The 16,136-nt window shown below is 42.1% G+C and overlaps 1 protein-coding gene and 1 long non-coding RNA gene across 5 annotated transcripts in view; one reads left to right on the top strand and one right to left on the bottom strand.

Moving 5' to 3' along the window:
• Positions 1-16,136, bottom strand: part of LOC110525371 (small G protein signaling modulator 1) — an 81,795-nt gene that overhangs the window by 54,493 nt on the left and 11,166 nt on the right. For all 4 annotated transcript variants that reach the window (XM_036979501.2, XM_036979504.2, XM_036979502.2 and 1 more), the window contains exons 3-8: positions 13,080-13,155; positions 7,524-7,686; positions 7,096-7,248; positions 6,928-6,995; positions 6,615-6,760; positions 5,658-5,789 (exon numbers count right to left, since the gene is read on the bottom strand). In XM_036979501.2, the coding sequence (XP_036835396.2) occupies positions 5,658-5,789; positions 6,615-6,760; positions 6,928-6,995; positions 7,096-7,248; positions 7,524-7,686; positions 13,080-13,155 (738 nt within the window). The remainder of the gene's footprint in view (positions 1-5,657; positions 5,790-6,614; positions 6,761-6,927; positions 6,996-7,095; positions 7,249-7,523; positions 7,687-13,079; positions 13,156-16,136) is intronic.
• On the top strand, positions 240-8,229 carry LOC149982782 (uncharacterized). The gene is made up of 3 exons (XR_016496531.1): positions 240-493; positions 7,063-7,213; positions 7,547-8,229. It is a non-coding gene; the product is annotated as an uncharacterized LOC149982782 (long non-coding RNA).

Genomic DNA, 16,136 nt, shown 5'->3' with positions numbered 1-16,136 from the left:
TGAATCGCATTGCGCGCAGTCATATGACAATGGCCATTACTCCAACAAAGGGCCATCACATACTCATGTAAAGCCCAGAGCATTGGCTATCTAACTAGCTATGTTTCAAAACGATAGGTGGTCATTGGACCAAGAGACTCATTGGTCTCTTGGTCCAAGAGTCTCATTGGTGCGTTATGATGGCTGTCCTTTGTGGGCTATTAGACATGTTGTGTAGCCAATACGTAATGTAGAATGATGAAACAAAGTTTGGTTGCCTTCTAGAGTGTCTGAAGATTGCACAAAAACTGAATTTGACCGGGTGAAACAAAGTTTAGCTGTTTAGATTTCATAGATTGTTTTGTTGCAAGTTGAAAGAGTCGGAATTCATGCGAAACACTGTACACAACATGGATCGTGTTAGGGTATAATAAATGATTTGATCAAATGTAAACAATGCTACATTTTATCTCTGAAACCCTCAGGATGACAAATCAGAGCAAGATTACTGAATGTAAGTACATTATATACCATCAGGTGAATGTATCAAAGCAGTTGCCTTGATAAAAGTGTTTTGTTGTTGTGCACTATCCTCAAACAATAGATGGTATTTTTTCACTGTAATAGCTACTGTAAATTAGACACTGCAGTTAGATTATCAATCATTTAAGCTTTCTGACCATATAAGACATGTCTATGTCCCAAAAAGTTGGCTTTTGTTTACAACGCCATTCTAGTCAAATATCGCATATTGAGCAGCAACTCTCCCGATTTCGGGACACTGGTCCAGTAGTTAAACCACATGGTTAAATGTTAGATAGCTAGCTAGCTAGCTAGCTAGCTAGCTACCGTTAGCTAGTTAGCTTGCTAGCTAGCTGATGTTAACATAGCTTGCTTCATCAATAGCCTGCTTTAATAACAGAAGATCAAATAACTACTAACTTAATTTCAATATTGAACTCATAGTTAATTAGCTAGCTAGTTGGTTAGCAAGTTTCTCTAATGAAAAACTATGGAACTTACCTCTTCATTGTCAGACATCGTTCACCTTTCACCATCCCTTTTCATCTCTATGCTAAAACATCAGATTAGAGAGCAGTCAATACGTGATTGGTCCAAAAACTTGACCAATTGCGTTTCAGTAGACTGCTACAGGTTATGTTCATTGGCTAGAATTATACCTATTGTACAATTATAGTTAGTAGTTGCGAGAGCAAAATGGATTTTGGAGAGGAAACTGGAAAGTTGATGTGAGAGAGAGAAAAGACATCCATATGGGGACGCGTGTATTTGTGAAAGTGCAGTCTTTGACATGTAGTATGTATTTCTTCAGGTGTCAAAATTCTCGGGCTGACTCTTTTCTCTGCATACATCAATGATGTCGCTCTTGCTGCTGGTGATTCTCTGCTCCACCTCTACGCAGACGACACCATTCTGTATACATCTGGCCCTTCTTTGGACACTGTGTTAACAAACCTCCAGACAAGCTTCAATGCCATACAACACTCCTTCCGTGGCCTCTAACTGCTCTTTAATGCAAGTAAAACTAAATGCATGCTCTTCAACCGATCGCTGCCCGCACCCACCCGCCCGTCTAGCATCACTACTCTGGACGGTTCTGACTTAGGCAAAGGAAATATCTGGGCAACTACAAATACCTAGATGTCTGGTTAGACTGTAAACTCTCCTTCCAGACTCACATTAAGCATCTCCAATCCAAAATTAAATCTAGAATCGGCTTCCTATTTCGTAACAAAGCATCCTTCACTCATGCTGCCAAGCATACACTCGTAAAACTGACTATCCTACCGATACTTGACTTTGATGATGTCATTTACAAAATAGCCTCCAACACTCTACTCAGCAAATTGGATACAGTCTATCACAGTGCCATCCGTTTTGTCACCAAAGCCCCATATACCACCCACCACTGCGAGTTGTATGCTCTCGTTGGCTGGCCCTTGCTTCATATTCGTCGCCAAACCCACTGGCTCCAGGTTATCTATAAGTCTTTGCTAGGTAAAGCTGCGCCTTATCTCAGCTCACTGGTCACCAGAGCAGAACCCACCAGTAGCACATGCTCCAGCAGGTATATTTCACTGGTCATCCCTAAAACCAACACCCCTTTGGCTGCCTTTCCTTCCAGTTCTCTGCTGCCAATGACTGGAACGAATTGCAAAAATCACTGAAGCTGGAGTCTTATATCTCCCTCACTAACTTTAAGCATAAGCTGTTAGAGCAGCTTACTGATCATTGTACCTGTACACAGCCCATCTGTAAATAGCCCACCCAACTACCTCATCCCCATATTGGTATTTATTTTTTGCTCCTTTCACCCCAGTATCTCTAACTGCACATTCATCTTCTGCACATCTATCACTCCAGTGCTAATGCTAAATTGTAATTATATCACCACTATGGCCTATTTATTGCCTTACCTCCCTAATCTTACTCCATTTGCACACACTGTATATATATGTTTCTATTGTGTTATTGACTGTACGTTTGTTAATCCCATGTGTAACTCTGTGTTGTTTGGGTCGCACTGCTTTGCTTTATCTTGGCCAGGTCGCAGTTGTAAATGAGAACCTGTTCTCTACTGGCCTACCTGGTTAAATAAAGGTGACATAAAAATGTTTAACTTGCGCGCACCATGCTGGCCTGCGCTCGTGGGACCCTTCCTCTGCTCGTTCGACCACATTTCTTCTTTCTCCACTCAAGTGTTTGCTCGCGCAATGATGATCCATCCTGCGCCCGTTCGACTTTTGAATCGGATTTGACACCATATACTTCAAACTGCCTTATGCTACAAAAACAGGAGATAAGATCCTACCGAGCTGTTCCGGATTTTACAGATTGGCATTCACAGTGTGTCTCCAAATAGGTCTACTGTGTTGTGGTGTTAACCTTTTTGGGATAGGGGGCAGCATTTTCACTTTTGGATGAATAGCGTAAACTGCCTCCTACTCTGTCCCAGATGCTAATATATGCATATTATTATTACTATTGGATAGAAAACACTCTGAAGTTTCTAAAACTGTTTGAATGATGTCTGTGAGTATAACAGAACTCATATGGCAGGCAAAAACCTGAGAAAAATCCAACCAGGAAGTGGGACATGTGAGGTTTGTAGTTTTTCAAAGCTTGGCCTACCGAATAGAAATGGATAAAGTTGCACTTCCTACGGCTTCCACTAGATGTCAACCGTCTTTAGAAACGTGAATGAGGATTCTACGATAAAGGAGGGGCTCATGAGACCTCTTTGAGTCAGTGGCCTTGGTCTCAGAGTGCCTTGGCCTCATGACGCTCGCTCCCGGCAGAGTTACCTCTCATTCCAGTGCTTTTCTTCAGACAAAGGAATTCTCCGGTTGGAACATTATTGATGTTTTATGTTAAAAACATCCTAAAGATTGATTCCATACATTGTTTGACATGTTTCTAAAGGACTGTAATGGAACCTTTCGAGTTTTTGTCTGGACGAAGTGCCTGCGCCTCATGAAGATCGATTACTGGGCTGAACATGCTAACAACAAGTGGCTATTTGGACATAAATGATGGACTTTATGGAACAAATCAGTCATTTGTTGTCGAACTGGGATTCCTGGGAGTGCCTTCTGATGAAGATCATCAAAGGTAAGTGACTATTTATGGTGTCATTTCTAACTTTGTTGACTCCAAAATGGTGGATATTCATCTGGCTGTTTTGGGTTCTGAGCGCCGTCCTCAGATTATGCTTTTTCCGTAAAGTTTCTTTGAAATCTGACACAGCGGTTGCATTAACTTCTCTGGGATATGTGGGACGCTAGTCCACCTGGCCAAAAGCTAGTGAAAATGCAGAGCGCCAAATTCAAATAAATTACTATAAAAATCGAACTTTCATGAAATTACACATGTAAGATACGAAATTAAACTTGTTGTGAATCCAGCCAACATGTCAGATTTCAAAAAGGCTTTTTGGCGAAAGCAAACGATGCTATTATCTGAGGGTACACCTCCGTAAACAAAGAGAGAGAAGCACATTTCAACCCTGCAGGCGCGACACAAAACACAGAAATAAAAATATAAATCATGCCTTACCTTTGACGAGCTTCTTTTGTTGGCACTCCAATATGTCCCATAAACATCACAAATGGTCCTTTTGTTCGACTCATTCCGTCGGTATATATCCAAAATGTCAATTTATTTGGCGCGTTTGATCCAGAAAAACACTGGTTCCAACTTGCGCAACGTGACAAAAAAATATCTCAAAGGTTACCTGTAAACTTTGCCAAAACATTTCAAACTACTTTTGTAATACAACTTTAGGTATTTTTTTTACGTAAACAATCGATAAAATGGAAGACGGGATGATCTGTGTTCAATACAGGAGGAAAACAAACTGTATCTAGCTTTCTGGTCATGCGCCTCTATCTAACAGTACACTTGAAGTGACCCTCGTTTTGAACAGGGCTACTTCTTCATTAAACAAAGGAAAAACCTCAACCAATTTCTAAAGACTTGTGACATCCAGTGGAAGCGGTAGGATCTGCAAGAAGGTCCCTTAGACATCTGGATTCCCAATGAAAACCATTTGAAAGAGAGTGACCTCAAAAAACAAAAATCTGTTTTGTCCTCAGGGTTTTGCCTGTTAAATAAGTTATGTTATACTCACAGACATGATTCAAACAGTTTTAGAAACTTCAGAGTGTTTTCTATCCAAATATACTAATAATATGCATATCTTATCTTCTGGGGATGAGTAGCAGGCAGTTGAATTTGGGCATGCATTTCATACTGCCCCCTGTCACCAAGAACTTAAGGAGAAGTCTATCTTTAATTCTGTGAATTAATGTTTATTATGAGTATTTCTGCAAAATCACCGGATGTTTTGGAATCAAAACATTACTGCACGTAACGCGCCAATGTAAACTGAGATTTTGGATATAAATATGCACATTATCGAACAAAACATACATGTATTGTGTAGCATGATGTCCTATGAGTGTCATCTGATGAAGATCATCAAAGGTTAGTGATTCATTTTATCTATATTTCTGATTTTTGTGACTCCTCTCTTTGGCTGGAAAATGGCTGTGTGTATTTTTGTGACTTGACTCTGACCTAACATAATCATATGTTGTGCTTTCGCTGTAAAGCACTTTTGAAATCGGACACAATGGGTAGATTAACAATATGTTTATCTTTCATTTGCTGTATTGAACTTGTTAATGTGTGAAAGTTACATATTTCAAAAAAATATTTTTGAATTTCGCACCTTTTCAGCGGAATGTTGTCGCTGCCCGAGAAAGGTTAACAACTGGCATAATTGCTTTCACTGAATATTTGAGTTTCTGAATGCTATCATAAATATGGAGGAGTTGGGGCACTGAGAGATCATCTTCCACAGAAAGCGCGATATGGCGAATCTCTCTATAGATACACTAAGTGTACAAAACCTTAGGAACACCTTCCTAATATTGAGTTGCAACCCCTTTTGCCCTCAGTCTCAGTTCGCCTAGCCAATGTTGACTCCAATGCTTCCCACAGTTGTGTCAAGTTGACTGGATGTCCTTTGGGTGATGGACCATTCTTGATAGACACAGGAAATTGTTAAGCATGAAAAACCCAACAGCGTTGCAGTTCTTGACACACTCAAACTGGCGAGCCTCCTAGAGATGGGAGGAGGATGAATTGTTTACCGGCTGCACCAGCACGTTGTTCTTTCCAAACAGCAGGGTGGCTCTGTTGTTCTGGTGCAGGGATTCCACGTAGTCCCGGGCTGAAGGTGAGGGACGCTCCTCCATGCTGTTACTGGAATGCCTCTTCTGGATCTGGAAACACAGACAGTGTGTTTGTTTTTACCCCATCTCAATCCACCCTCCCATCCGTCCAGCCAACTTCCATATATTGGCCAGTTAGTTTCACACATCACTGGTGCAAAATTAATGTATGATGCCATATTGTTCATCCACCATTGAGCACATTTAGTTAATTCCATACAGTTAACCACAATGATCATCCACTGGGAATGAATTAGCAACGGCTAATCAAGTATTATAATGTTACCCAGCTTATACAGCTCTTAGAAACCCTTTCAGCCATGTATTTGATTTCAGGCTGCTACACTGGCTCAAACGACGTAACATCAGAAATGTGTTTGGTTGATTGAAGAAAAATGAAATGGGAAACCATTTGCCACTCTGTTTCTGATGACAAAGCCCATTATGTTTGCCTCTAGGGTACAAAAGATACAGTGCTGCAATAAACAGCTCTCAGTTGTCAATGTAGAATGAGAATGGTGCTACATGGCGAGATGTTTCTAGCTGCAGGGGTCAATGATAATGTGAAGAGTAGTTCCAGAAAATACACTCTGTCCTCTCCCACGGGACACAATGTGCTCCTTAATGCATTGACAACAGCAGGTCTTCTACTACTGAAAGAGAGAGGCTGGGGGAGGCTTCAATGACAGGATTGGTCACGGATATCCCCGCTACGTTTGAGCTAATAGTGTGCAGTGTCAGCAAAAGAAAGATATGAAATAATCAATAGAGAAATGTATACCAGGGGATAATGTGGTCATGTTCAATCTTATTTGGAGGAGTTTGGTAGAGTAGTGGTACATTATTTAGAACCCCTACCCTTCCCAGGAAACTTACACAGAGAGCAGGCCTCTTGGTGGGGGAGTCCTGTCTGCAGTGGCCACTGTGGATGCGGTGTCTCTGGACCAGCTCGTCGGCCGAGGGGTCTGTCCAGAAGTGGTCCGCCGTCTTCATCTTTGTGTACTCCAAGGCACAGGGCCCCACTGCCAGAGTACAGAACAATAGCGTGAAAAGACGCATCGGTGCCCAGTGTGAGGAGAATCACTGACATAAATTGGTGCCCCGTGTGAGAGGAAATCCCCTACTACACTGGTATATTGTCTGAGATGAGATGTTTATGAATAAAAGCTTAACCATGTGGAATCATTACCTAACAAAGAGGCCAGAATGGGTCCGTCCACCGGATCCATCAGAATGGCCTCTTTTTCATAGAATTTACTGGAACATAAAAACGTTATGGAGGTGAGCCATGCATTTCTGGATTTCCTTTGCCTCCTCCCCGCAGGTGACCATGCCATTTCACCCTCCTGTGACTCACCTGCTGTTCTCCACGAGGTAGAGCACGATCTTGTCCAGCACCTTCTCGATGAGGGCCGTGCGGATCCAAAGGTTTCTGACCACCTGCGGGCTGAGGCTGGGCAGCCTGGACAGTATCCGTAAGCTATCCTGGTTGGGCAAACTTTGGTTCCGTCTGCAATGTAGAAACAGGGGAGAGGGAGGGAGGGAGGAACTCAGAGGTTACCTTTTGGTTATTTTCTACCAGTGATCATTTCTTATGTTACACCTGCATTGCATCAGTAAACTATAATTATGTGTGAGTAGAGTTGTTGTGTATGACATAAATCATGTTTAGGATTTGTTAGCAGTAATATACAGTAACAGCTCTTTGCTTTTGAGTGCTATGGTCTGTCTGTACAGGGATTCGGTGGTGTGTTTGTGTCTGTACAAAGGTGTGTGTGCTCTCACTTGCTCTCCGTGATCTGTTCCAGCTCCTGAGCCTTTCTGCACAGCTCCTCTGCCGGGGCGAAGCTCTTCCCCACCTTCATGAAGAGCGCTGCTATCTTGTTGCTACGCAGGAATCCCGCAGCTCGCCGCTTAAGCCCATGGAGAACGCACGCCTCCACCGCAGCTGCACACACACACACACACACACACACACACAAATAGGCACAGAAATAATAGTACATTTCAAAATATAGATGAGAAACAATTTGAGAGTTCACTGAAACTTGTCACCATTATGTTCTGCATTTTAATATTTCATTCAACTTCATTAAAAATGTAATATCACTGTATGATGCTGGTGGTGAGTTACAAGTTACAATACATTATATGACATTCGATGATGAATGCACACCACAGAAAGCTGCTGAGGGGAGGACGGCTCATAATGTCTGGAATGGAGTGAATGGAATGATATTAAACACATGGAAACTACATGTTTGATGAGTTCAATACCATTACATTTATTAAGTTCCAGCCATTACTATGAGCCGCCAGAGTTGGTCCTCCCCAATTAAGGTGCCACCAACCTCCTGTGATGCACACAAATGTAGTGTCAATAGAAGGGAATTCACATTCTAAAAAAACACATCTACCATCATACTGTGTTGTAAAAAATATGATACATGGTCCTAAATAAAAATCTCTCAACACCCATAGAGAATCTGCATATTATAGTACTTAGCTTCTGTGTAATTGTGACTGAGCCATATGATGGACACTTCAGACCAAGCTCTGCAGCTTGAGGCTGTTATGAAAGTGACTCAAATAAGCCAATCATTTTTATTACGTTATCCATAAACATAATTATATTTTCCTAAGCCAAGAGCTTATCCAGTAAACACTAGTGCACACACGCACCGTATGCACACATACACACAAACAGACACATCTTTCTATAAGGCCTACGTGGCAGTGCCTTGAGCGGTTTTGACATTTGAGCTCTCTCTCTCTAAGGACTAACCCCGTGGTTGTCATGGAAACCCCTGCTGATGGAGTGCACCAGCACTGAGAAAGAAAGCAGTGGAGGGAGAATCTTTCTCTGCCTGTGATGTACTTTCAACCAACTTTGCCCACCGGCAGTACAATACAGCTATAACCTAGCCTATGTCAAAATAATTTCCATACCATGTCCATTATTGCACTGAATAACTAAACTATACTTATCATGTACTAAAATCTAAATAAAAACGGAGCAATCAGAGTACATAAAACTATGTAATCTGAATGGATGATCTCCGTATGTGTGGTTCCCACCATGAAGCATGGAGGAGGTGGCGAGAAATGTAATTCCGTGACAAAGATGTCTCAATAGGGTGACCCTCGTCTTTCAAACTACTAGAAAATACACTCCAATATTGAAAAGAAATCAGCATTTCCAGAGGGTGAAACCTCCTTGGCTTTGCGGTACTTTGGCCTAACATAACCCCGGGAGCCATGCAACCAAAGCAATATCCTTTGTGTCAAATAAACACTTAAAGGAAACGAGTGGCTGGACCCTGTCCACTTTCGACACAGGAGGCACTCTTATTTAAAAGGTAATTACAGCTACTGGAGTAATGACCCCTAATCAGCCCCGTATCTGTGGCAACAGAACACATTAGGGGACTCAGAGTGTCTGTGTTGCCACTGACCAGGAATTCTCAGCACTACGACACACTCAACACATTCTAAATATGGCCAACCACACTATTGGCTTATATTAATTATTGAATGCCAACATCATGCCTACCCTGGGCAGTCTGTTTCTGCGCTCTTGCTATATCCTTATTGAAATGGTATGGCAATTCCATAACGAGTTGATAAGAGTGCAGAAACAGATTGGCACTCAGGCTACTTCATGACCACTTTGAGAAAGATACACCTTTAAAGCTCGGCTTCATTAACAATTGGATGACTAAATAAAGATCCTATTAAATTAGTATTCTATTTCCTAATTCTATGGTTACTATCTCTGTCACAGCAATGTGAAGGGAAGGGAATAATAGCTATTTTGGTGAGGAGAACAGGAAGAAGGGACGGGCGTGACTAACACTTGATATTTCCCCGGCGCTCTTGCCTAGGCGACTTGAATATTTGACCATGATGATAGAGGCTAATTACTCCCCGGTGACCTGCCTGAGCAAGTCCTCGCCTCACGCCTTCCCTTTCCCCCTCCCATCGCCCTCCATCTCCATCCTGTGATCTCTGCACACAGACACATTTGTGTGACAGCTTGGTGTAAAACCTGGGACAGCATAGTAGAACGTGGGGGGAGCTAACACTAACAGCCACCATGGTATATGAGGTAAAGGGAAAGCTCTTACTTCCAGGTCTGTTAAAAGTCAGGATACTCTCCTGTTGTAGTCGGGGAGGAAGAGCCTTTCCTTGGAGATTGATCACACAGTTATCAGCTAGCAGTGGGCACATGCACAGCTAGAGCCCTATGGGTGCTAGAGCACCTGCTCATTTGTCCTCCTATGAAAAAAGTGTCCTTATGATTGGTGGCGCAACTATCAACCTAGATGATTTCTCATAAAACGCATGAATCTTTAAAACAAAAGTCCCCCTCCCTGCCCTTCTGCGACCGTGAGAGCGGCAGTGCATTGCTGCACTCTTCCTTGTTGCATGCACGGCTACCCACCGGTGCAGAGCGGTGAGTTTGAAATGAATACAGCCAGTAGTAGGATACTTTGGAGTTGCTAGCATGTGTTGTCTCAGGGGGCAACAGCAGTTCGACTGTTTGTCAGTAGCATAACAAATTCAAATCAAGTAAAGATGAACATAATCTAGCTAAGTAGTTGATTCATCTAGTCTACATCCGCTACATTCATTCATTTGGTAATTGTAGCCACTGCAAACAAAAAAAACTAAAATGCTACATCATAATATTTATACCAAACATACTTTCAATAATATGTCCGGGTAAAGCACCGGTTTAAAGGTTATTTGGCTCTTTGTGCCACTGTGGCAGCCAAAACTGCCTGTGCAGAAAACTCAGTTCACTGTCTTCAAGACAGAGCACTAGACATTGGAGAGACTGGGAAGATCTTAATTGCATACTCCTCTTCCTCTCTCCTTCTCAAAACCCATTGGATGAGAAAGCCCGAGGTCCCGCCCCTCTGATCTTCTCCTCCAATGTAGTTTTGGAGAGATGACTCGAGGAGTATGCAAATTAGATTCTTCCCTAGCCCCCAGTTTGTGGTATGGCATGCACATTAGGAACTTTGTCAAGCCTCCTCAGATATCACCCCTCACCCAGTCAAGTCTCAACCATGCACATTTTGCCATGAGACAGAGAGAAAATGTTGCTGTTTTGAAGCTAATTTCCTGCAATTCTATACATTTTACCATGGTGCAAAGAGAACATTTTCTGTTTTATAGCTAATCTCATGCTATTCTACACTTTATGGCATGAGGCTGAGAGAAAATGTTGCCGTTTAAACTAATTTATTGCAATGACATGTTGGCTTATGGTATGTTCATAAAAGAAAACACATCGGGAAGTATGTCCTTTTAAAAAGTCACTTGAGCTGACCTTTTCACAGTTGTTCTATAAACGACACTGGAACAAAAATGTCCAGAGGAAACACTGATTAGTGATGATCAGCTGATAAAGCCCAGCCCAGTAGCGCTTCTAGCAAAGATAGTTAATTTCATCTTTGGTTCTAGCTTGGTTAGCCTACAATGTGTGATGAGTGAGTGTATTTTTGCAGAAAATGTAATGTTATTAAGGTGCCCTTTTTTAAAATTTTACTTTGAGCACCCACCAAAGTTCTGTACATGGCTAGCAGACCCTCAAACCCTCCACCCACAGGTTGATGTGATATGCAGATTTGGACCTTTCCTCTACCACTTTTATCAGTTGATAAAATATCCTGCGACTTCGGCAGGATGTCAGTAAGGCTTGATGAGCCTGTGAAGAATGTCTGAGGGACTGTGAAATTATTATTTCACCCCCCCTATGCAGTACAGCAGATAGTCACTAACTAAAATGTCGCTGGAAGAAATGGCAACAGTTTTACGGGCGCCTACCCAATTGTGCTATTATGTGGGGTTGTTTCACGTTATTTGTAACTTATTTTGTACATAATGTTTCTGCCAACGTATCTTACGGCAAAAAAAAAGATTCTGGATATTAGAACAGTGATCACTCACCTCGGATTAGACAAAGATTTTTTCTTCAACAAGCAGGACAGGATATACTGCCAACACCCGACAAGGACAACATCCACGTCATTGGCAAGAGAAAGAGACACAGGTACAGAGGACCCAGAGCAGGGTGCCTCGTAAGGATCAGCAGAAGGCGAGTGGAAAAGCTGCCATCACCGTCAATATTAAATTAGACAAGGTACGATCACGAATATCCTACCAACGGGACATTAAAAACTGTAACATTTTATGTTTCACGGAATCGTGTCAGAATGATGACAAGGATATTCAGCTAGCAGGATATACGCTGCACTGGCTAGATAGAACAGCACACTCTGGTGAGATGAGGGGGGGGGGGGGGGGGGGCGGTTTGTGCATATGTTAGAGCAAAAACCAAGCCATGAGGTCGAAGGAATTGTCCATAGAGCTCTGAGACAGGCTTGTGTCGAGGCACAGATCTGGGGAAGGGTACCAAAACATTTATGCAGCATTGAAAATCCCCAAGAACGCAGTGGCCTCCATCATTCTTAAATGGAAGAAGTTTGGAACCACCAAGACTCTTCCTAGCGCTGGCTGCCCAGCCAAACTGAGAAATCGGGGGAGAAGAGCCTTGGTCAGGGAGGCAACCAAGAACCCGATGGTCACTCTGACAGAGCTCCTCTATGGAGATGGAAGAACGTTCCAGAGGGACAACCATTTCTGCAGCACTCCACCAATCAGGCTTTTATGATAGAGTGGTCAGGTGGAAGCCACTCTCCAGTTAAAGGCACATGACAGCTCGCTTGGAGTTTGCCAAAAGGTACCCAAAGACTATCAGACCATGAAAAATAAGATTCTCTGGTCTGATGAAACCAAGATTTAATTATTTGGCCTGAATGCAAAGCTGTCATCAAGGCAAAGGATGGCTACTTTGAAGAATCTTAAATATATTTTTTGGTACTACATTATTCATTATGTGTTATTATTCTACAATGTAGAACATAGTAATAAAAAAAATAAGAACAACACTTGAATGAGTAGGTGTGTCCAAACTTTTGATTGGTACTGTATGTTAAAACTTTTTTATTTTTTATAAATTAGCAAAAATGTCTAAAAACCTGTTTTTGCTTTGTCATTATGGGCTATTGTGTGTATTGATGAGGAAAAAAACTATTTAATTAATTTTAGAATAAGGCTGTAACGTAACAAAATGTGTAAAAAGTCAAGAGGTCTGAATACTTTCCGAATGCACTGTATGTTGGGAAAAACCGCCTGACCATTGACTCGTGTCTGACAGGATACCTATTCCTTCTGATTGGCACAATGACAAAAGGTTAGATTTTTTTCTGTTGTAGGGCAGGTGATTAATGAGCAAATACCGCCAAATATGTCCCAATAGTTGAAACTCACCACAAAATGAGACAATGTGGCTGCTGTCTTCATGTACAAACTTCCTGGTGACAGCCTCTTCCATGATCTGCTTCACCTGTGAATGACAGGGGGAGGAGACACTCAGACCTTCTCTACAAAACCACTTATCTACGGGAGTGAGGAGGAGGGAAGGATTTATCAGTAAACATGTATAGAATTAGTTTACATTGGGAACAGATAGGAGGGGAGGGAGACAGGAAGGGAGGTTGAGAGAGAGAGAGAGAGAGAGAGAGAGAGAGAGAGAGAGAGAGAGAGATTAAGCAGAGCGGGAAGAGTCCATGCAAAGTTTGAAGGATGAGTCACCCAACTCGCATCAAGCAGATCACAGATGGATAGGGCTGAAGAGGGCTGATGTTGGGTGGGTGGGGGGCTAATTTATCCACACCTCTGGGGCCCACCTGACAGACTGGCTTTACAATCAAACCTGTTTAGATGTGAATGGAGAAAAAGAGAGTGAGAGCACAGTGCCACACGCTTTTCATGTCTCACCAGGCCTGGCACCTCTAATTGATTCAGTGACTTCGCAACCAGCAGAAACCTCACTCAGACACACAGCCTCGGAAAAACAAGCGGGAGGAGAGTTTTAGAGTAAAAATTGTGGGTTTAATCAACACCAAGGTTTCCTCCTTGCTGACCCGGACACAGGCTGCTCACAGAGAGAGACAACATCAGACCTGCGCCCCAGATGCCTGATAACTCTGACCCTGGTGAATATGGTGACATATCCTAGCACTGCCATTGCTCTGTATCCTGGAAATCAGCCTGCAGATAGAGCAGCCCAGATAGCACTCATTTCCTGTTATAATGGGTCTTTCCTCAGAGGAGTTATTACACTGCACAAAGAGAGGTGGTGCCTGCCTAGAGAACAACGCCACACACACACAAACACACAGATACCCAAACATCTGTGCAGACATAGAGGAGCTTTGAATATCACTACAGAGGGCAGATTTGAAAAATAATGCTCCATTAAAGCAAAATATTTCAAACGACTTGATTGTTTAACTGCCTCTATGTTGCAATCTCGGATTGTAAATCTAGTATGGTTAAACAAACCTGGGCCTGGTTTCCCAAAAGTATCTTAAGGCTATGTTCATCGTTAGGACCTTGGAACGGATCAACGTTAAATCGCCAAGCTGTTTCCCAAAACCATAGTTTCTAAAGTTGCACTTGAAATGTCTTGTTATTTACCGACTGCCCCAGACCACTAAGTGCATCGTTCAATGTGTTTTTTTTCCTACCACATCACTTTATACACAGAAGATATCCACTAAACATAGAATCAAGATGTTTAACTGTCTCTCTGTGACCAATAACTTCACAACGAAGTTGACTGCAAACACAAAGTTGCCACTGTCTTTGTAATTGTTAAAAACAAGAAAAGGATAAAAAGATGCTTCAAATGAAAACTGTGATGACTGCAGTAAAATATAAATAGCCTACAGTATAGGCTACATAGACCTATATAATACAAAAATATTGAAATCAATTTCATGTTAATTCAATTGAGCTCTATTTTTCTAATTGTAGGCTACTGCCTGTAATTTGCCTAAATATATTGAATGATGTGTAACAACACGTGCACAATGATGTGCCCAAATTAATCTGTGATTGATTGCAATATTATAGGGTAAGCATTAGAATAAGCAACCTCAATATTTGCAGCCATTAGGTGATAATATTGCTCTAGGAGCTGATGCGTCATCAGTATTGTGGAAAAATTATAATGTTAAGGTAAAATTTGAATGGAGAAATCTGATCAGAGAGCAGTGCTGCCTTTCTTTCGACACACTTACTGAATGTTTTTTCTGCATGGTGTTTTGGGAAATGTACGTTACATCTTCGGCCATTGTAGGAAAGATGTATCATTAAAACACTTGTAAGCCGAAGTTCCATTGCTATCGGGAAATCAGGCCCTGAAGGTAAAATGATCTGTCATAAGTGTAATAGAGGTGGTTCAGTGAACCATGATCATGTGATGAATAACCTTGCCCCTGTAGACTTGCTAATGCCCTAGAATCAGATCTGTGTGCAAACACAGTCTTTTGGCATACAGGAGAACGCAGTGTTTGAACCCAGATGGTCACATTGGTATATATGTGACTCATAGGAGGAGAAAGAGCTCAAATGGGTGTAAAGTGTAAGAGGCAAGCTAACAGGAGTTTGAGGTCAGGTCACATAAGGATAAACACAGACATTTCAATTTGTGGATGTGAAATTTGCCCATAACATGCTGGCTGGAGTACATTGGTGACACCACCTTCCCCGAGTTCCAGTTTTGTTGCTCTGTTGGCTAAAACATCCCCCCTTTAGCCCTCAGTACAGCCTCAATTTGTTGGGGCATGGACTCTACAAGGTGTTGAAAGCATTCTACATTCTACAGGGATTCTACAGGAATGTTGGCCCATGTTGACTCCATTGCTTCCCAAAGTTGTGTCTAGTTGGCTGGATGTCCCTTTTGTGGTTGACTACTGTTGATACACACGGGAAACTGAACATGAAAAACCCAGCAGCGTTGCAGTTCTCGACACAAACCTACTACCATACCCGGTTCAAAGGCACTTAAAGGGGAATATCAACCTGGCTCTGCCACGGCATATAGTCATTAGTATTTTAACATTACGTTTTTATCATAAACATCACAATTATCCAAACCACAAGCTAGAACTAGCACATTTTAATTTTAATGGTAGAATTGGGAAGTTTCGACTCCCTGTGTTTTGACTCCCCATCCCATTCTTGTGTATTGGTGTCTCTGAGGGGTCTTTGGCCTGGTTTGCTAACTACCTATCTCAAAGAGTGCAGTGTATAAAGTCAGAACATCTGCTGTCTCAACCACTGCCTGTCACCATGGGAGTATCCCAAGGCTCAATCCTAGGCCCCACGCTCTTCTCAATTTACATCAACAACATAGCTCAGGCAGTAGGAAACTCTCTCATTCATTTATATGCAGATGATACAGTTTATACTCAGCTGGCCCCTCCCTGGATTTTGTGTTAAATGCTCTACAACAAAGCTTTCTCAGTGTCCAACGAG

Source organism: Oncorhynchus mykiss, chromosome 6 (assembly GCF_057628025.1).
Source record: "Oncorhynchus mykiss isolate SJ-2025 chromosome 6, ASM5762802v1, whole genome shotgun sequence".
NCBI lineage: Eukaryota > Metazoa > Chordata > Actinopteri > Salmoniformes > Salmonidae > Oncorhynchus > Oncorhynchus mykiss.
The sequence above is the reverse complement of the archived record's forward strand: the minus strand, read 5'-3'. Positions and strand labels throughout refer to the sequence as shown.